Below are 23,188 nucleotides of genomic sequence, written 5' to 3' on the forward strand. Positions count from 1 at the left end.
GGCGTTTTGCGCGTTGCAGTTAATGTGACCTTCATCGATCTTTCTTGATGTACGTTTTCAACTTTTGTCTGGCATTTAACACTCTCGAGAAGTAATACTCTCTCTTTGTTCCACACAAAAAGGGTAGGGTGATATTGATGCATGATTATTGTGGAAGAAAAAAAGTTGGATTGTTTTATACAAATTTATTTCAGAAATCATAACATTTCTATTAGCTCCTAAGCCTTAAGAGCGTACACAATGAATTCGATTACTACCTTAAAACGGTTCAACCATAATTGATTTATTACAATTATTATCTACAAAGCATGTGGACACTTTCATAATAAAGTTTAAAACAAAATAACTCGAATATGACTTACCAAAACATTTGACAAATATATTATTTACATTTTGGGTAACATAATTAATTCTTAACATAAATATGCCTTCTTTCGATTATTGAAATTGATTGATATGTACATTTTCTGCGGGTAGTAATAAAATCAATACACATTTAAGACCCTCCAGATACAAGTGGAATGTGGTATGTATTTTTGTTATTTGATGCAGAAAGTTTCCATATCTAATAATAAATAATTAATGTATCTAAGTGAACAAAACTAAATGGATCGAATTAAAATTAAACATAACATTTTCAACTACAAAAAACCTATTTTTAAATTTTGCGTTTGAGCAAAGCAATCATTTGCATACAATTAGAGACCATTGCCAAACCTGAACCATTTAATATTGTATTTCCTTTTGATACATGGTAAATGTATAAAAATTTACCTACTTGTACTTTTCTATTTCATCATTTGATGTTTTATTTAAACGGTTGCTGAAATTTACAAGCATGACGAGATTAAATTAATTATTAGTAACGACTAAATAATAATAAGTCTAACGCTGTATACTTAATCCACCATGTTTACTTATAAATAAATCAAACTAGTGATTGTTACAACGTGCAACACATACAAATATGTAACAACACAGAACGCATACATAAATTAAAATGCACCTATATAATAATGAAACTAGGAACTATAATTGGGTGTAATTTACTTATTTATGTACACTATGTACGCTGTGAAAATTTAACCCGATTATAATTTATGAATCACTTTCAATAACACGGTTTTACATATGGCCTTTTTGCGTGGATGATATTATTTGAATAAACCAAATGAGATATTATCTAAACAATGTGGGCAAACTGCAATTAATTTCGTTGATAAAATGTTTCCAGAAACAAAACAAAAACTTGAACTAGTCCTAGTTCTATCACAGTAAAATATCAAAACACTTAAATTACTCCTTTTATTTTATTGATTCAATTCACATTCAAATAAGAGTTCTACGTTTAAATGTTTAAAAATTATCATTAACATAATATTTAATTTCTTGTTTTTTATTATCCACAAAAAATAATTTAATATTGTCTCATGGATGACTAACTCCTCGGTGGAATGATGGTAGGTACTCTACGTTTATTGTACTTGGCATGTAGCAATCACTATGAGATTCGCACCGAAGCGCAAGTTCTATTCGCCCGACTTCGCAGCTTCGGGATGAAAATTAAAAAGTATAACATTGCCGATCTCAAAACGGATATAAGAGCTATTCTTAAGGGGAGGTATCCTTTTATGTAGGTACGCAGTACTTATTAAAACCAAATATTTATGTACATCAGTTATCTAAAATACATCAGTCGACGTGGTCACTGTAAAAATATTTTTAGGAATAAACAATACATCTGAAGAAGTTTTTCGCATTAAGTGTTCCTTTATAGAGTAATTTATAATATCATCGTTCTAATTTATTTTCAACAGTTGTTATTAGTATATAAAATTACATATCTACTTAACGATATAAGAGCTTTCTCTCCGATAAAATATACAGTACTACATATATAACTACTTATTGCTAATATAACACAAGTCACTGAAGAGAATTCTGAGCCTGTTACTGTGTGCTGGCAAGGAAATGCTTGTCGTCGCGGTAAACCCCAAACACTAAGATCAGAAAATTTAAATTTGTAGACTTATTACGTCGATAATAATGATTTCATCATAAATCAGTCTTATTGTTTACAACATGTGTTAAACAGCATAACGATATACCAGTTATATACACCGATAATAACACATTATAATTTACGAGTGTCCATAGCTGTCGACTTTATAATTTAATGAAAAGGTCTCGACTCCTTTTACCTTGACTAGATTTAAGTCATTATAAGTACAAACAAACCGCAATTAAGTAAATTTAAGTTCACGTTGGATATTGGATCTTAGTGTCTGATTATGCCACAAAATTAGGACATATAATTTAGAGTTAAAGGTTCATATGGAGCAACGAAAATTTCAGAGAAGAGCGTATACATGAAAGCCGTCACCTACAGTGTAGCACACAGCGACATTCTATAGTATATAAATAAGTACTACTTAAACAAATATAATTCAAATGTGCTAAGTAACCGCCAGCTTGCTCTTAGATTTGCTATTCATTTATCTTTTATGTATCTAGGTAATATGTATATTTGGACTAGTGCCGAATGTAATATAATTTAGTGATTACGATTATTCTTCCTTACCGACGTTGTGGCTGTATCAAAGCGAGCTGTCGCTTATTAGATAAAAATCAACTGCTATCGGATTAGATTAATAATTGCAATCACTAAGTTGCATAATGATAAAGGAACCAGCACATAAAGATTTTTCTATTTTAAATTATTTAACACTTACTGTGATAAAGTGTCATTACAATATTAAACAATACCCATACAATCATCGATAGGTAGCTATGTGTAAACAATTTTAAAAATATATTGCTACTATGTTATTAGGAAATATTGAGTGCGGTATCGTTTGATTGCTTAGGCGGCTTACATGCGAAGGCTCAGATTAGTGTTACCGCGGGAGAGATGAGGCCAAGTTACGCGACAGTACTGCTCTGACGGCACGCCACGGCCGCCACCAGCGCAGCACCGCGCCCGCTGCCGTCCTCCGACAACATCAGGTCGAACTGGAAATATCATAAATACTTATTAAACAAACTTAAACAAAAAAATGTACCTACTTAGATTCTATTTCTCAATACTGATGTCATGCAGTACTTGGGTACTGCGTAAAAGATCAAAGTACTGATTCTCTATGTAACGATGACTGTACCTAATTCAAAATCTTGCTAAGTCATTTCAATGATTGTAGGTTTAGGATACAAAACACAAGTCATCAACTTAGTTGGAGTGGATATCGTGTAGTGCTTAACTTATACGGTGTAATCAACAAAAATACCTATTGTGTTATATGTAGAGTTTGATCAGAATGTTATCTATATTAACAAAAGAATGATTATAATTGTTAGGAGCGATTAAATTTCCGGTCATGCTACGTAAATAGCACTATGTCGCATTATAATGTAATAGAATCACAATCGTTGTTTATTTAGCAACTACCTCTACATCAGGCTTTCCGCAAAACCTTCCTTATTTGTGTAAAATTTTTTGTTCGGTTTTACCTTACTTGCCATAAGTGCCTGTTATTTTATTAATCATCGCCACACTTTTTACCCAACCGCAAGAAAGGTTTTTTTGCCTTCAACAGTTTCCCATTGGGTTCTAAATATGTATGACAAACATTGCCTACAAGTTATTGTCTAAATGTTTTTTTTTTCCTTGACAACACTTCACAAACAACTTATATCAATTTTACAGTCTGAATCTGTACGGTTAGGTACTCATTTTTAAAGAAGTAGATACTAATCGGAACTTTATAAAACACTTCCAGAAATATTGCTGTTTTTAAAGGACATGAGTTACGTAGGACGTTAAAAATAATTAATCAATAAGTTATCTTTGGATTATTGCAACATATTTTTCAGGTTTGGTGGGTGTGTCCGTTTTGCTAAGGTCATGAGTCATTCCCTGTCTCGACTTAATATAACGCTGGCATTATCAATTCCAATGATAGGTATATTGTTCAATAACAAAATGTTATCAGTGAGAAATATGAGCGTTAAAAGAAAATAACGTTATCTAGAAAACACTAAACTAAAATGGACGTCATACTATGTTTGATTACTAAAAGTAGATAGTGGCATTATCTATGTATAAAGCTTTATACGAGAATTTCGTAAACGAGTGGGTGGCGGCTGTCCCGGATATTTTCCGATAGCGTAGCCTTTAACCTAATATTTGATTTGATTAGATTCCAATAACAATATGCAAACTAATAAACTTGGACATTACGTCATATGTTTTGGCAGACTGACCATCAACCTTTTAGAAGTTAAAATTAACACTATAAATTAAAAGATATGACAAGTCACGTGTGTGATCAAAGCGGTTTTTTTTAAATGTCACAATGACTTGATGTGTTTTGGCAGCAGGCAAACTGCAGAGAGGGTTCGAAGATGATCATTCGTGGGTTAATAAGATGAGCTAACGTCGTCAGTAAACCGCAATGCTATCTACGTCATAACGATTACCCGCGTGTTTCCTGGAGGCAAATACAATCGTGGCTCCAGGCCTGGCTGTGACTGTAGTTTTTCGCGGTACGGGTATTCACAAACAAGAAAACGTGACAGTCAGTCCTACCAAGGTTTATCATGTTGTTCGGGCAGTCAAGTTGTCATATAGATAATCAGTCGGACCATAAAATAAACTGTTCTAATCTAATTGGATAGCTGCATCCTATTAGATTGGAAGCCGACGTCAACACATGAGAAAAGGATATTATGTATTGTTAAAAAGTAAAAGTTTTTAACGAACCTGTATGCCCGGCCTGACGAGTTGCGCGATCTTTTCGCACATGAGCGTGTGGAAATGTGGGTGGAAGCGGTAGACGGAGCCGTCGATGCCGACGGTGACGCGGGGCTCGTTCATTTTGTTGAGGAGACACGCGATCCCGGCGGACACCAAGTGCGCCGCGCGCCGCGACACGCACTCGCAGACGTGGCGAACCGCAGCCATGTCCGCTTCACTCGCGTGCGACAATCCTGCAATTACAAACATTTCTCTCTCAGTATATGCAGTATAATTTTCCAATCATTGAATATCTTGAGACTGGTCATGTGACAACTGGAGGAAGTTTGAAACTGGCACCGGTAACTGATGCTACGAAACCGGCCGAATCGGAAGGAATATTTTTGTCACAAAGATAGATTGATAATAACAGAGGAAGAGGACTAGAAAAAAAGATGCATTAAGTGAAAGATAGTTTAAATAATGCCAATTGTGAGATACCTAATTATCTGATAGAAAATTATAGAAGAAGAAACTGCGCTGACCCGAAATAAAGTACGGATGATATTGGGACTGATCATAATGCGTTCTCAAGTTTTGTTAAAGCTCCATGATCAATCAAAATTCATTTTATTTCAAAGTTCAAGGTGAACATGGAATGTTTTGATCAAATAAATAATTTAATTGCATATCATCCTTACATCTGAAACGATATACATAACGACGTGTAATATATCATGACGTCGGAACTGATTATGTTCTTGCGATACATTTCTATCACCTGTTGACATTATCATCATGTTAATAAGTACTTAATGCTAAATAGCACTAATTAACATAGCCTCAGAAAATGAAGTTTGCACAGATGTAAGGTAATTTATTGGGTGGAGTTCAGAAACACGTGTACTAATAAAATATTTCCTGAATCAGTCACAAAAATTTAAGGAAATACACCAGTATCTTTAAGCTTTGACTTTTAAATCAATGTATTAGATTTAGAGTACGCCCATTAATTTTAAATAGATAGAATGAAGAATAATATCATTAAGAATTAAAAAGATTATTGCCATAAAAGGAACACATTAAACATGGTGGGTTGCTAAATAGAAAAGGTATTTTTGATATGGTGCACGCTGTGAGTAAATCAAAGTGTGTTTTTAAATTGCATCTACACTATGATAATGTTTCTGGTTTTCACGGTAACTAACTGTTGATTTAAATGTTATCACTAATAGGATATAGTGTTTATTGATACAAACCGAATCCGGTTCTAAGTACAAATTAACTTTGCGATAATAGCGAAGAACCACAAGGTTTATGTTCGTACTATGTCATAGTAAATGGTCATCAGTAAACATTAGTAGACCGCAGGTATTTACTAAATAGCTTTTCCCGATAAAATTTTAAGGCTTATGTTTAAATGATCACCAGATATAGTAACAAATAGCAGACAAAAATAGTAAATGATCACCAAAATGAAACTCGCATTTTAATGTAAAACTATCACCAAAGTTTTAACACTTTGCTATCCTATTTAAGTGAAATTACTCCAAAATAAATCATGCGTAAGCCAAAAATAGTAAACGATCACCAAAATTAAACCACCATTTTAAAGTAAGATTACAACCAGAGTTTTTAAATTCTGCTATCCTATTTAAGCAAAATGAGTCCAAATAAATCATTGTTATCCCAAAAGTAGTAAATGATCACCAAAAGTAGTAAATGATCATCAAAATTATACCAGATATATTATATCAAAATGATAATCAAAGTTTTTACATCTTGCTATCCTGTTTAAATAAACTGACTCCAAAAAAATAAGTTCGGCCTGATACAATAAATGTAATAACATTATGGGGACCCTTTTCCTGCTCTAGGGTGGAAAATTGTCTATTGCATGCCTCTAAACAGTGCGATAAGAGTGTGTTTTCGAGGGAGTGTATAGAGAAACACATTCTTCTTCTTCTTTGTCCTGCCCTGTTCTCAATTTTACTTGGGGTCGGCGCAATATGTCATTTTCTTCCATTTTCCCCTGTCACTCGTCATACTGACACTCACGCATGCATTGCAAGCCGGACACATAACTTATATAATATGGCATCATAATACTTTATTTGGTAATAAGCCTACATTTTATGGCAATCACAGTGACTTATTTAGGCAAAAATAATACATTAATTTGGTCGTCAAGAGTTGGTGATCATTTACTAAATTTGGTGGTCGAATACAATTTAAAGTGAAGTCGTGACTAAAATAGCTGGTACTATTACATTTTTAGACTTTATTTTTCTGGTGTTCAGTAGATATTTCTGGTTACAAAACTTAGGGTATCAAAGCATTTTATGGTGGTCATTATATTTGTTCCCAAATTTTAATAACAACTAGATTAAACGGACCTATCTTTGCAATGTCATGAAATGCATCAATTAATTATTGCTTACTTATGTAATTAGTAGCGCGGGTTTCGTCATATCAATCAAGTTCTTACAACACTACAACATTTTTTTGTAGGGAGGTACGTAATTAAGATATACTAAATATCAGGTAATAGCGGCATCAGATTTAGTCTTCTTTTATTTGATTCTAAATTGTCGAATAATATACCCTGTTTAGTTACAACCTGAGTCACAAATCTAACTTTACTCGAGTGTCAATATTCTGCTCAACAATATTATGTCATTGGCTCTTAAGACAAAGTGCAAAGTACATAGTTCTAAAGGTGATTTGACGTATTAATATCGATTAGTAATAGTACGGTGAAGAAATATTATCCGCTTTTAACAGACTGGCTACGGTACCATAGACGTATGTATAGTTGGTCATTGTGTAATTGATTACCTACTTACTACGTTGCGCAATCCTCATGTATGGTTTGGTTTTTTTTATGAGGCTTTGATAGAAGAAAAATTACGTAACTTTCTATGTGGAAACTTTGTACATCGAATTCAAATATCAAGCGGGTAAGCACGATAATTTTTTAAACAATGGTAAACCTGCTAAACGGATAGCACTTATGAAAATCCCTATATTTGAAATTAGTTACCCTTTTGTTACGCGCTTTATTTTTAAGGGGCAGTCGAATTTACAAATGAAATTAAATGAGCATTTACCGAGTTCTTCCAACACCTCCATGCAACTCGTGAAGTCTCCAGGCTTATCCGACTCAATTTCTGATACGTATTTGGTGTAGAAGCTGCCTCTCTGGAACAGCAGATCTGAACCGCGACCTCCAAACAGCAAGCCCATCTTTGTGAACTTCACTAATGCTAAACGCACTAATTCTCCCATGTACATGCCCGAAATCATTTTTTCTTGTCTGAAAAGATAAAACATAATAAGAATTAGCCCAAAACAAATAACCAATTATATTTTTACTGATGCAATTTTCCATAACTGCGGTTGAAGTGTGAGGGTAGTTTGCGTCTCTAAAATTGTTATCATGAATGCCATTAATTATAATTGCATACAATTGCAATTTGATATTCTTTTTAGTAACGTATAAAACGTGAATCATAAAATATTTCAGTCGTCATTTCTGGAGTACCAGGTGAACTATAAAAATCATGTAAGTGATTAATTTGATATGATTTCAGTGTTGAGTCAAAGATTGCAGGATAAGTTTCTTACATTTGTTTTCCTTTGTTGATGGAGTTATTGTCGACTTCGCGGTCGAACTCTGTGCGAACGAAGTCCAGTGCTCCGTCATCTCCGAACGCGCCCCACTCAGTGTTGATAAGCAGATCAGGTTTACCGGGCTCTCCATCAAAGAGTTCACAGTTCTCTGTCTTCTCTACGTAACAAGCATTGCTGCCAGTGCCTACATTCAAAATTACTCAATTAGAAATCAAAATACTTATTATTACTCTATGTTACACAAAAACATTTAAGTAACCTTACAGAAGTTTTAATTTTAATATTATAAAGTTATTAACAAACACAATTCACAGGTAAAACTGTTTTGTTGTGCTTTTATTACAAATCGGTGCTCAACTAACTAAAACTCAGTGCGTAGATGTTAATGTCTTGAATTCAGTCATACTTAATTTCGCGTAAACCAGCGAAAGTAATTGTAATCAGTGAATTTTAATATATTTTTGAAAGTACTGTTAACGGTTAAACCTTATCATGCTGTTAAAATATTTCTTTCACTTATAGCCAATTTCTTCATCAAAAGTTAAAGCCAAAGTTAAAGTCAAAATAATGTCTAAAGTTAAAGTAACGGTCAAATTCAATTTTTCTATTAGTTTTGCTGTCACTTTAACCTTGAAAAACGTATTTGACCGTAACTTTTACTTTAGACATTACTTTAACTTTAACTTTTGATGAAGAAACTGGCCGTTATGGATTAGAGATATTGATTTGTGACAAGTGACAACCACCACAGTGTGACAACATTTCCACCAGAAATAATGTAATTTTTATGTATGTTATAAGTGCCTTAACTGGTGCAGTTAACCATCGATTATGTATTAGTTTATTGAAAACATGCATTTCAAACGTCACGACACAAGTTAAATATAAGGTAAACCTACCAACGATAAGTCCTATTTTGCAGTTGTGGTTTTTCCATGCGCATGACATCAATGTACCCGTAGTATCATTCAGAATGGCACATATGTCAATCTGTACGTCCTACAAGAGTGAAAAAAGAAGCGTTTTAAGTATGAGATAGAAATCATGATTCCAGGCCCAGATGTGACAGGTTATAACTAAAACTATTTTAGGTTGAAGATGATTGATTCGTAGAGGCTTCCAAAGACTGCGTGTCAACTCTTTAGATAATTCATTATACACATGTATTAAGTAGTGTGTTGCCTAAAATGTCAGATTATGATAAAATGTTAAATTTTTAATTAGATAAATATATTATATCAATAAAAAAACTTGCTTTATAGAACAACATTCTTAAAAAGTAGTACTAGCAACAGTGGTTATCCTCGCGATTCTATCATGTACAGGCTGTTGTTTTTTTTTACTTAGAGGTTAAACTTGATGCGATTGTGACGGACATAAAGTTTACATTTGAGCACTACTTTGTACCTGCTGTTTCGTCAATATATGTACGTAGAAAGGTAATATACTGCCAACCAACAGCGCACGTTTAAATAACAATGGTATTGTAGGTACATATATTATTATAATGTGTTGACATATCTTTGAATAGCTGTTTGTTAAATACGATGAGTAGCAAAACATACTGGCAGCTTTATTTTCATAGTTTAATGATTGCATGCTTGAAATAAAGAACGTTTCATGTTATGTGAACAGTATCAGAGTGACAGACCAATGTAATATTTGATGTTATTACGTAGTGATTCTTTGAAAAATTGTCGCAGATGAAAGTGTGTTGAATGTACCTATTTATAAGTATTACTACGTAGATAATGATTGCGTGACGCACAGTGTCCACTAGCTATTACTCGGTATATTTGCTTATATCCGTAATATAAAATAACTAGTTGTTGATCTTGAAATCTTTCTCTATAGTGTATTTATGACAAAAGTAATGATCGAATGATATAGTTAATATTTTTATCTGTTATGTGCCTAGGTATAGGGAAAATGAAACCATTATCCATCGAGTTGTTGCTTATTTGAAAGCCTCTACTTGGCTCTCTTATGTTGGCTCCAATAGTAATCATGCCTTACATTACTAAAAGAGAGCTGTTATCATCATCAACTCACCAATTATAACCCCTATTCGGCAATTTGGGTTCTTATGTGCACACGACATGAGAGTGCCAGTTGCATCATTAAGGATGCCCATCACTGATATGGCAAGGTCCTGTAAAATTTATTTTTTATATGATTTGGACCAACGCTCTTGCAAAATGCAATTTGTATCATTTTACTTGTTCAAATTTTGATTTTGGTAGGTATCATTAAGGGTATAATAGTGAAAAATATCACAACTCATTATTTTTATAATTGTTATGTGTTGAATTAAAAAGATCCACTCACCCCTCGTCTGGCAATGGCGTCTTTAAGACCCTGAACAACGTCTTCTCCGACAACTCCAGAACAAGAGAATCCTTTGGTCCACCGCTGCAGTATTCCTTTTGTGAGCCCCAGTTGTTGTAGAGGAAAGCTAAACGTGAAACCAAGTGCCAGTCTCTCTGCGTAAACATCATGTTCCTAGGAAAAAACAAAACTATATTATTTTCCGCACTTTAAATAATGTTACAAAGGCACCTATTATGATTTCATGCTTAATGATTACCAACCTTCATGAAATTCGCAAGGCATTCAGCTATGTGGTCAAATAATGCAATGCCTGTTCCAGTCATTATATGATTTGGAATAGCATAAATTTTGGATTGCATATCAAAGTGGTTTGCGCCTAAATTAATAATTAAAACTCTGAAATTAGTTCCTCCTAGATCCAATGCAAGGAATTTACCGCGTTCTGAAACAAATTCATTATGTATTCACAAAATACTTATGACCAAACGTTAATAGTGTACCTACACAAATAATCATATATTAACAGGTATTTTCAACGTTACCTTTTCCATTGGGTAAATCTTGAATGTAAGTGATCCAGCACTTAACAATGGAATTGGCATGTGTATCCTTGCCAAGTCCTTTGACCAAGTCATTGTGGAGTCTGCTCATGATCTCCTTGATCTGCTTGTCTGTCAAATGCAGAACTTCGCATTCTTCGCGAATCTGCAACAAATAAACATAAAATAACATATTCGAAAGTTTGACGTGACACAAACGACCCAGGTGCTAATTTTAGATGTTCTTGTAACCACTAGGATGTATGTCGGTAGAAACATTTAGTAATGCCTCCCGTAGTACTACATATTTAAAATTATATGTAGGTAATTTTAATTTAAAAGTAGAATTTAATAAAATCATTAAAATGTATCTATTTATTAGTGAATAATAATAAAAATCGATTTTCCGAGACTTAAATTTTATACTTCGCATAAAAAGACTAGGACGCTAACAAATCTGCCTAGATTTTGACTACAAACAATACATTCAGTATTTCAATATTTTAGCATGAAAAATGCACCTACTTGTAGACGTACGAGCAAGTTGTTCATTATCGCGAACGAGTTTCACAAGGTCAAAGCGGTCAACACTACCGTACCGTTGCTTTCCAATGCAAAGCCGGCTTTGAAATAATACGTTTTGAAATCCAAGTATTTATGTTGCACTCACCTTTGGTAAATTATTAACAACCAAGCCCATGTTTATACACTTATTTACTGTCAATCTATTTAAACACGCGCGATTTATATTATTAAGTACGACACGTCTCGCCTGATCCGCAGGAAAATGAGGAATAGCTAGCTACCACAGCATGGACGTCGCCGTTAGCACTGCATTGAACGCGACACGCTCACGTACAGTCGCGCTCTTTTTCATTCATGATAGTAAACTATTGTTATCTCGCTTAAGCCGCTTCATATTGCATGTGCTAGAAGAGTGAAGGTATAGAAGATATGGCAATAAAAATATATATTTTTTAAAATTAATTCCCAATTCTATTTGCAGTTTATTTTGTATATGATGGTGACTTATCCAATTCACAGTGTTTTAACATTTTTAATTTCGGATATAACTTTATCGTACTTGCCCAAGGCGTGCCCCTCAGTGTACGATTCTGATTGGCTATCGCGTGGGCTCGCTCGTGTCGTCATGGCATTCCTTGATATTCACATTAACGATTGTATGAATAGTAACGAGTTGATATGGCATATGCTCGATGCTATACTAAAATGTATTTGGTAGTGCGGATAGCTGTTGTATTGAGAACTTATGTAGCTAATCGTGTTGACCTCCTTTCAAAGAAAGGATTAAACGTATAAAATAAATTAGGTTTTGTCATTATAACTTGTATTGATGCACCTCAGCACAAACGTATGTTTATTTTGAATGCAAATAACAAATTGAATATCGTTCTTATGTATGTATCGATTAACAATTTGATATTTATTTTGTGATCAAATCAAACTATCCGTTCAAAAAATAAAGATCTTGAAAATATACGGAGTAGAAAGACCTTCGATGTAGATAATGACCTTGCTAAAAAAAGCTGTTTTGCTAAAAACATACCTACATATTTTTTTTTCTCTTAATAACTAATTGCAATCTTTCAGAAACAACATATATTTTTTTTAATTATGTAGGTAGTGGTAGATTTGAATATTATAATTTTAAATTTTGCGAATATCTGCAAGTCTACGTATGTTTTTAGTTTTGCCACTACACATCTGTGAGTCTGTGATGTTTCTCAAAGGTATTGCCTATTAACTTCTGTCTGTTAACCCCACATCGTAAAGGAAAACTTAAATAAGCATAATCTCTGAAAAATGCGGTGAATATAAACTTAAATTTTTAATCCACCCTGTATGTCTGATAAATTGACTATGACATTAACGTCGTGCAGGAAGTATAAAAGCACGGCTGCCTTCGTGATTCCTAATATTATAGGTACTTGTTTTATAACATTAAGATATCAAGCTAAAATCGGTAAAAAAACTTTTAAGTTAAACGGTTTTATATCTTATGTGCACTGAAAAATAAAAAATAAAAAAACAGTTACTTACCTATAAACCTACGTAGGTGGTCCCGGTCATATTAGACTAAAATAAAAACGTGGGGCCCATTCCGTAACTATTGCTGTAATACTTTCTTCTAGCTAGAGGTATAATAGGTGTGGATTGCATCGACTTACTATAATCATAACTGGAGATTTTGACAATCAATAATCAGCCGTAGCGGCTTCATCAGCGAACGCCGAGCTCACGATCTACCAAAGTATAAAGATATGCTTTGCCATAAGTAGGATTTCAGAGGGCCCCACGTTTTTATTTTAGTCTAATATGACCGGGACCACCTACGTAGGTTTATAGGTAAGTAACTGTTTTTTTATTTTTTATTTTTCAGTGCACATAAGATATAAAACCGTTTAACTTAAAAGTTTTTTTACCGATTTTTTATTATCTAGTTTTTAGTATTTAATGAAAATGCCTACCGAATATTCTTCATTCTATACATGGGTCAGCAGCGGTGAGGGAGTGCCAGACTCTTACTGACTAAAAACCGTTCTTTTTCGTCGTAGGCCTTTTATGTACCACGACCACGGTAACTCTTTAGGACAATCCCGCAGCCCAGGCAGGCCTTGGCCCTGTTGGGCCCCGTTGGGGTTGCTGACAGTATTCTACTTGAGTAGCCCTTTCATTTGATACCCATATTGAGGGGGTTGTGGAAAAATATGTAATCCGCCATTTTGTACCGGCGGCCATCTTGGATTTACAATATTATTGATATTACTATATTGTATTGTCATCGGAATTAAAGGTGTGTACCAAATTTCAGATCAATCTGACAACAGGAAGGCACTGAAATTTCAATTTCTAAATTTGACCCAAGAAAGAATGAATAAATAATAAAACAAACGGGGTGAGCTAAATAAAACCGTTTAAAAAACATTTGATTGCTTCAAAACTTTACATAATATTTGAAAAAAACAAGTAAGTAGTCAGGTAGGTCGGTATCTGCGAATTATTGAATTTTTGATACACATAAAACTGAGGAAAACTAAAAATAAAGTTAGATCGTTTCGCGTCAAGACTTACGCACGCTCAAGCACTTTCTTGGCATAGCATGTCTGTTTATTTTTGAGACTCGAATGTTGTGTACAGTGACGACGACGACGCAGCACGAGTTATAATTCACTACGTTTGACGTAACATCATACGGACAATGAGAGTCTTAACATTTCAATAAGTCATGTGGAATATTCCTTTAAAATGCTTTTTATATCAGATTTTGTGATAAGGATAACAGTGACGCAAATCAAACAGGGCTTGGTTTTTTTTTAAACAGGTCGGTACCGGCTAGACATTTGATAGGTACCTATCTACTTATTATCGTGCTACTTCAGCCTGAGTAGTCTAATAAAGTACCGTATCGCTTTTAGATAGCATTTATAGTGATTCATTTATCTTTGCGATCATAATAACTAAGTACCTATATGATAAAAGTGATAAGTAATTCGCACTGTAATAGTATATTCAAACAAAAATAACTGGTTTCAAATAAAAAAAGAAAAGAATAACGTAAATAAGTGAAGCTCTACATTATATGAATATCTACTGTTCAGTCAAAAAGTAAGCAGAGCTCGTCTCATATCTCTGATTGATTAGGTGTACTTAATCATGACACATAATATCATACTATAATATTTATGGTACAGTACCCTATAAATAAGAACTTAGTGCTAATGTTATTAGCCTGCCCATGCATGCCCTCTGCCTATGCGCTTCAACTCGATTCGTGAATTCGCTCAAAAACATTAAAACCGGTATAGATAAGTTTGATATCTGATATTAAGATTAAAATTCATGAGAAACAGAGATTTACACTACAAATTACTGGTAAAAACTAGTTTTATCCGGATAAAAATGTCGCTAAATCAATGTGCTAATTTATTCTACAAACTATTCATGAGTTCAACATTTGCAAACCACGACCGCTAATAGACTACGTAGGTCGCAAGAAGGGAAATAAATTGTTTTGGTGTCATTATATTCCTTTTAATATGAAGGAGGAGCAATTTCTCAATTTCCAAAATCCGTTTTTAGAGCCGGGCCACTCGGGTCCAAGATACTAACTATGAAATGCATCGTAAAAAAGTATTAAGAACCTTCCCTGATATGATCCAGATAATTTTATACCACTTGGATGAAAGTGAAACCATCGACCGCAGTGTGTCATCTCTTAGGGGTGGTGTAACAGAGCTCGAAATTGTGAAATTGTTTTTTTTTTTTTTTAAGAATCATTACTGGATATTTATTCAGGAAAAAATATTTAAAATTTTGATATATGATAGACATAATAATATGTTTATATCATTACGCCATCATCGAGGATTAATTTTTGTAATATTAGATACAATTAATTTAATCAGAAGATATTTGTTCAATCAAAAGCACCGCTGCTTAGTTTAACTTCACGGACTTTTAAGAATTTTGTGAGTGATGAACCTAACTCTTCTAATTTATAGTTTACGAAATGTTAATGCTAATATAATGCTAAAATGTTATAGGTACAATTGCAATGTTTGTGCTAGAACTAAAGAAGTCCTAGAATACCTCTATGTAAATAATAAACACCTAAATAAAATGTTTGTTATATTGTCAGGTATATAATAACAAGTATAAATGATGAACCAATCAGCTTTAAATAGGTACGTAGATATTAGGGAAAAACCTTATCTATTCAGACAATGATGCAATAAAATCATTTACCCATTGTGTACCGTTATTCAGAACTTCTGATAATAAAGTGGTGCTGATTGGCGTTAAGAACCTGAATAGTACCTAGCAATGTGTGAATCAGCATAGATGACAATGGGGATTTCCCTGGTCCAAAGCAGCACTGGACAGGAATAACATTAGCACGTACCCTAAGTCAACATGATAATTTAAAGATTTTAGTGATATGATAAATGATAACACAATTTTAGTTCAATTTAGCGAATTTCGATCCTGACTACTAACTCTAAATGTATTTCATCCTTATTGAGTAGCGTTTTCATGCTAATCGGTCTTAATATTTTGCTATGTAATACTCACAACATCTCGTGCTTGACGCATATCGATTTGTCTTGTCAGTCGCGATGACTGAGATAAAAGGTGATGGACGAGTAACGTTGGAGTCCACAGGGTGCTGACATAAATTTAACTGAGCACAATATAAAAATTGTATCCGCGTTCTGGCAAATACCGGTATCAGTGACCGCTCAGCCGTTTAGAAGTGAAAGGAACGGAGTACAGTGCCGTGTGCCACGCAGAATACTTGCTTAGCAAGTCGAGGGTCACCTTGAGACGACGCGGGCTGCGGCGCATGTGCACCACACCCTCGGACTCGGCGCCCGCTTCCCCGCACCCTCCCGATCGCGGCGCGCCGTTCGTGACGTCACTCGCAATGCCCCCCCCCCTCCCTCCCTCCTTCCCGCCACCGCGTTAGGTACAGCTATCATATGTATAGTCAATCATGCTCACGTGACGCCCTTCATGTAATATTGCGTCAGTAATTTTTTAATTACGTTATAGTAAATTACTAATTGAGTACCTGCCTACGAATAAAGAGTCGCCATTTTACTGCCTCTGTAATCTGCGGTTAACCTTTGAACGTTACTTTTCAGCCTAATTTTATTAGAAAGAGGTAACAATAAACACATTTATGTTGTAGTTTTTCACACAAATAAATAGCCACGGGTGTGTCAGCGACGAGGTGACGTGCCCCCAGGCATGTAGGTACCTATTTGTGTGCAAGTCATACCAACTGGCTATTCACAGCACTCGCAATGGACCACAAACAACTGACAGGAGAAGCGGTGTCTGTGTGTGTGCACCGCCATCGTAGTGCGTGACACTGCGCACGTGCTCAGCGTAGCTACTACTTATATCTCAGTATGCTAATTTAGTATACTGATAAGTTGCTTGAACTGGATCAAATGTACAAACTAAGCTATTAGTTTCGCACATTCAGTGTGATTCAGGTACGTCAGCATGCTTTGATTCTAAATGAAAGGATGACCTTCAGCTGCGACCTCAGTTTCATTATAAATAAGCAACACAAAAAATATGCCTGTAGATTTATTTACTAAATAAACCAAAGCAAAAATTTATTTATCATCTGAAGCACAAATATCAACTCAGTTTTTTTCAGAGTTCGAAGTTCGGAATAGACTTGTTATTCTGATTGCCTCTGGTAATCTACAAGTTACATCATGAATAAACAGTTCAAATATTTACGTTGTAGTAGTTAGCGAATGCATGTAAACATCATAGATTCGAATATTACTGTTATAATAAAGTTTGATTATTTAGACATTTGTATGTCAGGTAATTTTATTAGCACTTTTTGTGTTAACTGTACGCCCGATGGCCCTACTTTCCTTCAAAATAGCATATTCGGTTCAACTAACTTTCCTTTATATGGGCTGAATATGTGAAGTTTTAATTGATAAGGACCTACGTATATTATAATGCCAATAATTGTCTAGAATAGCATTGTTTCATTAATGATACTGATAACCCAACAAGTGATATGAAACAAAGGGCCTTAGAAACTAGCAAACTTATATAAAACATCGATTGATATTGGGTACTTATTAATTATCGATATTTAAGTATGATTGACCCGCGGGCCATTTACCATTTGATCTTAGATATCATCTATATTGAACCGATATATACCCAAGTGACACCAATTACACCATCGCATCGACTTTGTGATACTTAGGTATTAAATAGAATATATGCACAATTAATATTGTAGTTTTAAATTCACGTACATGCAGAATAATTGACGGTGTTTTAAAACAAAACTAAAAATAAGAATTTTCTTAATTCCACAAATATTAATGTTCATTAGGTATTGTATATTCATTTAATTAACGAAAAGCTCCAGCAATTTTTAAATACCTATCCATAATATAATCCATAAAATATTATATGTATACACAGTCTTGTTTTATTAAATTAATAAATTATCTGTATGCCAGATGACCGGGCAGATATTTAAATATTAAATTCTAAAACAAGAAATGAATACACTGCAGTAGGTACCTATCTAGTCCTTAAAATGATAAACCATTCCATGTAGCTTGTAATATCCCTTGCTATTTATGACATACTATAGTGTTGCCCTTATCGAGCTCCAAAAGCTAATTGAATGCTCTAATAATTTACGTCACAATAAACAATGCAAAACTCGTTTTCCTCGTTCTGTGCAGGGAATACCCGTGAACAACATAATGTTTCGTATAATGCGTATAAACTATTTTTGTATCCTTACTAATACCACATGTGTAAAAAATTAAATTATAAATTTAAAAAAACCCCCGACCCAAAAAAAGTACGCAATTATAATATGAATTATAATTAATTATAATTATAATTATTATTAATTATTATATTATAGTATGACAAAAGGTTAAAAACGTTATACTTCGGCCGTTCAGAGAATGCGTTCCTGACACCTATCAGTTAGTCACGACTAGTGATGGGCACAACATAACACTGAGTTCGTTACCGTTCCTTCAAAATGAACCGCCGCATTATTTTAAGATTATTTTCGTTTTAAATTGGCGGAATCATTTGTTTTATATTTTAGTTATTTAAGTGGAAACCAAAAAAAGGTAATATTCATATAATAAAATTGTTTTATTTATTCTTTGTTACAAGTACATTGAATTGAATGTGCGAACAGAATATTAATCAGACTCCGATTTGCTTGAGGAGGTGGTGTCTTCATCATCATCTTCGCCTACATGTATAATTATATTATTATCAATAACAGAATCAATCCTGATATCTCGGTCTAACAAAAGCCGGGTAATCAAATAAAAACAGATCGAAAACACTTGAAAAACGTGGTCTATGCGCACGAAACGACAACGGACGACTGTTTTAGCGTCACAAAATGGCGGCCCATAACGCCATTTGGGGTTACCATTTTTAATCTAAGTATAAAAATGCGGTTTGGTCATAGTTTTATTTTTATATTTCATAAAAGTTATAATTAAGTCTTATAGTCCATTATTTTCCAATTCTTAAAAAGAAAATCAAAACGTATTATTTTATATTATAACTGTATAAGAACAGATTACGATACTTGCCTGTTATTTTTAGCACAGCACTACAAAATATAAACCGCTGACATAACCTTGTAATAGCGCAGTATAGATTTAGAAAAATATTGTTTACCAAGTTATTTGACACTCAGTTTGGCACAAAATTATAACATTCATTGATTATTGATATAATAATGTTGTTTTAATGCTCCTCAATGGTTAAAACGGTAAACAACCAGCAAAAATATTTTTATCGTAACTGCAACGCCATTGCAAAGTTACGTCGTCAGTTCAATCGCGACGTGTCAGGAACGCATTCTCTGAATGGCCGAACTATAACCCCTATAAAAAGCAAAAAATAACTTTTAACACTACGTAAGTACCAACTAAAGCATGTCAGACTAAACTAAATTTTGTCTTGTCGGGGGACCGCTCTAATTTATTAGCCTAACGTTAGAAGTAATTAAGTATATACTACTTATAACTGTGTATATAATTTTGTTTTATACGAATGTTGTAATTAGGTAGGTATCATTTGATTTATGTAAGTATTTTTGAAGGTAAAAAGCGGTCCCCCGACACGTCAAAATTTAGTTTAGTCTGACATGCTTTAGTTGGTACTTACGTAGTGTTAAAAGTTATTTTTTGCTTTTTATAGGGGTTAGCGTTTTTAACCTTTTGTCATACTAATTGCGTACTTTTTTTGGGTCGGGGGTTTTTTTTAATTTATAATTTAATTTTATTTCATGCTTTTTGAAGGAGCTCCTTAATTTTTTCTTCTTTCAGTTAATTTCTTTTATTTTAAGATGGGGTCGCTCTATGCGATCTCGGACAAAGGATGCTGTTTAACAATCCTCATAACATACTGGCTCTGGGAGAATTGCACAGATTGAGGAAACATAAACCTTTGGTCATTCTAGATTTTCAGCGAAGATATAAATCGGTTTATCCGTTTCATTCCGGCATTCCAGGGTTTCATCCGCCACATCCCATTTCCAGTATCAGGTTCTCGTCAATTGAAGAGAACTAGTCAAGACAAATTCAACGAGCCCAAACTCGATGGGTTTAATAAAAGGCAGTTACGGTTACGTCTCCTACCTTCGTGCCCTAACAGCAGACCAGCTCGATGGTTCCAGAAGACATTAGTGTTTCAAATTTCAGATCCCACACATGCTTGCAAGTAAACTGAGCGTGTAATATTCTTCTCACACCTAACAAACGAGCTGATGACCTTGAAGACCTGAACCGATTTCCACCAAACATAGCTAAGAACACTCCCGAATGACACTCCTTTTAAACAAAAAAAAACCGCATTACAATCGGATCATCCGTTTGGGAGCTACGATGCCACATACACACCCACACACACACAGACACGTCAAACTTATAACACCCCGTCGTTTTTGCGCCGGGGCTTAAAAAGGGTCACACGTATCAAAAATGCAAAAGAAACTCGATGTTTTACGATAAATGCTGAACCATTTGAAAGGGGTAGGTACTTACAGGCACCTATCTAAAATTATGGAAAAACTCTATAGAACGTTAGTGCTTTTCCGGTTTCAGGAAAAATCCTAATGCTTTTCCGGGTTTAGAAAACTGCATTGTATAATCTACAGACATATTATAAAGATGTCTACTACATAAATTTCGTTTCTGAAATTGGTACACATTGAATGTACAAAAATAATTAAAACAAGTTTTTTAAGACAAAAAAAAAACTGGATTTTCAAATCACGTTTAATAAAATTATATTAACATTTTGATACGCATATTAATGAAATATAAATCGATAATTATTTTTTGCATCGCTGATTAAACTTGAACAAATTACGTATTTCTTAGATTTGAATAGGTACGTCATTTGATTTTGCAAGGGCGTTTGTTGAGGGCGGCTGCGGGCGTTGATGCGCTAAATTCTGATACTTTGTCATGCAGCCAATTGTGCAGCATCGCTTATTTGTCTTTCTAAACGGTATTCTTCTAAATTAATACTTTTAAAAATCTTTACTCATCAAGAGTAAAATTAGGTAAAATTGTAAATGTAAAGAAAACATTATTTTTTATATTTATTATCCCTACAAGGTTCTCCTATTCCTAGGAACCTATACTAGGTACCCGAAACCAATGCAAACTCTACATGATAGTCACTAGTTAAGTTCAATAAACAACCTTAATTTGAAATAAAACTTGTTTTGTAAACATAAGCGACTTGTTAGCCAATTAAAGTTCGCCGTTACGTAACTAAAAATGAGCGATCATGGTTTTGTAAAGTCCAATGTTTTGAATTATTTTTCACACAAACTTAAGTGTGTATCGAAATAATTTACCTTGTAATCAACCAAATCCGCTGCCATATTTGCGTTGTCAGCTGCTGTTAATATTCACCAACGACGCACTCGTATCACAGTTAATATGGAAATAAGTCAATTATTTATCCACCACGTCTTTTCTATGAAGCTCCACAATAAAATCCTTTATCTTGACATTTACCACAGTATAATCTTTATCTAAATTGCGTCCAATGAATTGCGGCAGAATAACATCTACATATATTAAAATATACAACGTATGCATATGTTGTAAAATTAACTATGGCCAATAAACGCTTGCTGGTGTTAAAAGACAATAAATAAATTCACTTTTATGTATTGATAAGGTTTTTAAACCGTGGTGGTCTTCGGGAACCAAATAAAATGCGACTTTATTAGTTAGGTAACAATCACTGATCTGAGCGTACTTTGGCACTAAAATAATGAGACTTGGAGCTGTCCCAAGCTGGGTGTGGGAAGATGAAACTCTGAACACTTCGGACGCATAGGACACCGTATTTTCAATTGAGAATTGTTATTTGTATGAAATATGTAAACAGAAATAAACAATCGCAAAAAAATAACACGTACAACTGATTTACATGAGGAAGTTTCACTGATCTATTTTCCGCGACCATTTACATGATAGAACTAAGACTATACTGACAGTTTATTTAAACAGTTTGAGTATCTTGTAATTTTCCAGTACTTAGACGAAAGCGGAGCTGAGATAATCATACGACTATTGCAAATCTCTACAATTATCGCCTTTGCACTTATAAATGGTATTTCTTCATAAACAAAAATATTTTCCCTGAGGTCTCGGCCTCGCTGTTATATAGTTTTTTTTTTTTCACATCTTCAGCATCTTCTATGGTTATTTTATATTGGATTTGCAAATCTTTAAATTAATTGAAAATAAATAAGAATTCTCTAGAAAACCAGCATTTATTTGATTAATGTTATCGTTAAAATCAATAATGACTGTAATGCGGCATTGATGAATAAGAAATCTCTAATATAATATATAAGGTTGCACTCATTAAACTGCAATAAAACTTTTGCGCTAATTAACGCCTAATTAAAATTTATCAGATAAATAAATTAAACTTTTAGCTTATTTAGTAAATAAGAAACTGATTAACGTTACGAGATACGTTTATGTCATAAAGGTTACACTGTAAGTAAACACTGTATACCTAACTGTAATTTATTTAAAAAAGTATGACCATTAGTGCATTTACGTGAGGTCGTTAACTCACTGTTAACGAGCACATATTGGCTTCGGCAGAAATCTATAACTGTCATATTATAATGTAGTCCTTCATGTTATTTAAGTTATGCAAAAAAAAAAAAAAACAGATCGGGATTATTACCTTTTTTATGGAATCCATCTTAATGCACTTTCGAGGAGCAACTGAAAGTTGAACGTTGTGTAAGTATTTAAACCTTGAAGTACGGGATAAAAGTGAGACATGAACTTTACCATGGGATTCTCTTAAACTCTTTCCCAGAGTTGATTCATAAAATATGATTCACCGT

At 33.8% G+C, this 23,188-nt stretch overlaps 1 protein-coding gene across 6 annotated transcripts; it reads right to left on the reverse strand.

Moving 5' to 3' along the window:
* Positions 1-170: 170 nt before the first annotated feature.
* Positions 171-22,191, reverse strand: LOC124634078 (hexokinase type 2). 6 transcript variants are annotated; one of them, XR_006984822.1, is made up of 10 exons: positions 21,665-22,191; positions 11,239-11,401; positions 10,957-11,138; positions 10,694-10,867; positions 9,265-9,364; positions 8,360-8,549; positions 7,843-8,048; positions 4,760-4,986; positions 2,344-3,012; positions 171-2,305 (listed from the first exon to the last, which is right to left on the reverse strand). XR_006984822.1 is itself a non-coding variant. In XM_047169489.1 (9 exons), the coding sequence occupies exons 1-9, from the start codon at positions 21,689-21,691 to the stop codon at positions 2,923-2,925; spliced, it is 1,359 nt and encodes a 452-aa protein (XP_047025445.1). In that variant the 5' UTR covers positions 21,692-22,191; the 3' UTR covers positions 171-2,922. The 6 variants fall into 6 exon arrangements, 4 of the variants coding, with proteins under 4 accessions (XP_047025445.1, XP_047025447.1, XP_047025444.1 ...); XR_006984821.1 differs by lacking the exon at positions 21,665-22,191 and adding an exon at positions 11,906-12,065; XM_047169489.1 differs by having other exon boundaries at positions 171-3,012.
* Positions 22,192-23,188: the final 997 nt, after the last annotated feature.

The sequence above is a fragment of the Helicoverpa zea genome, chromosome 10 (assembly GCF_022581195.2).
Source record: "Helicoverpa zea isolate HzStark_Cry1AcR chromosome 10, ilHelZeax1.1, whole genome shotgun sequence".
Taxonomy (NCBI): Eukaryota; Metazoa; Arthropoda; class Insecta; order Lepidoptera; family Noctuidae; genus Helicoverpa; species Helicoverpa zea.

What these genes read in the sequence shown, in the direction of transcription:
- LOC124634078 (XM_047169488.1), bottom strand. Translation starts at nt 11,935, where the DNA reads ATGGGCTTGGTTGTTAATAATTTACCAAAG. An exon ending in TTGTTAATAATTTACCAAAG is followed by an intron (nt 11,402 to 11,905) that starts GTGAGTGCAACA and finishes TATTTGTTGCAG; the next exon opens with ATTCGCGAAGAATGCGAAGT. An exon ending in GCCTTGCGAATTTCATGAAG is followed by an intron (nt 10,868 to 10,956) that starts GTTGGTAATCAT and finishes GTTTTTTCCTAG; the next exon opens with GAACATGATGTTTACGCAGA.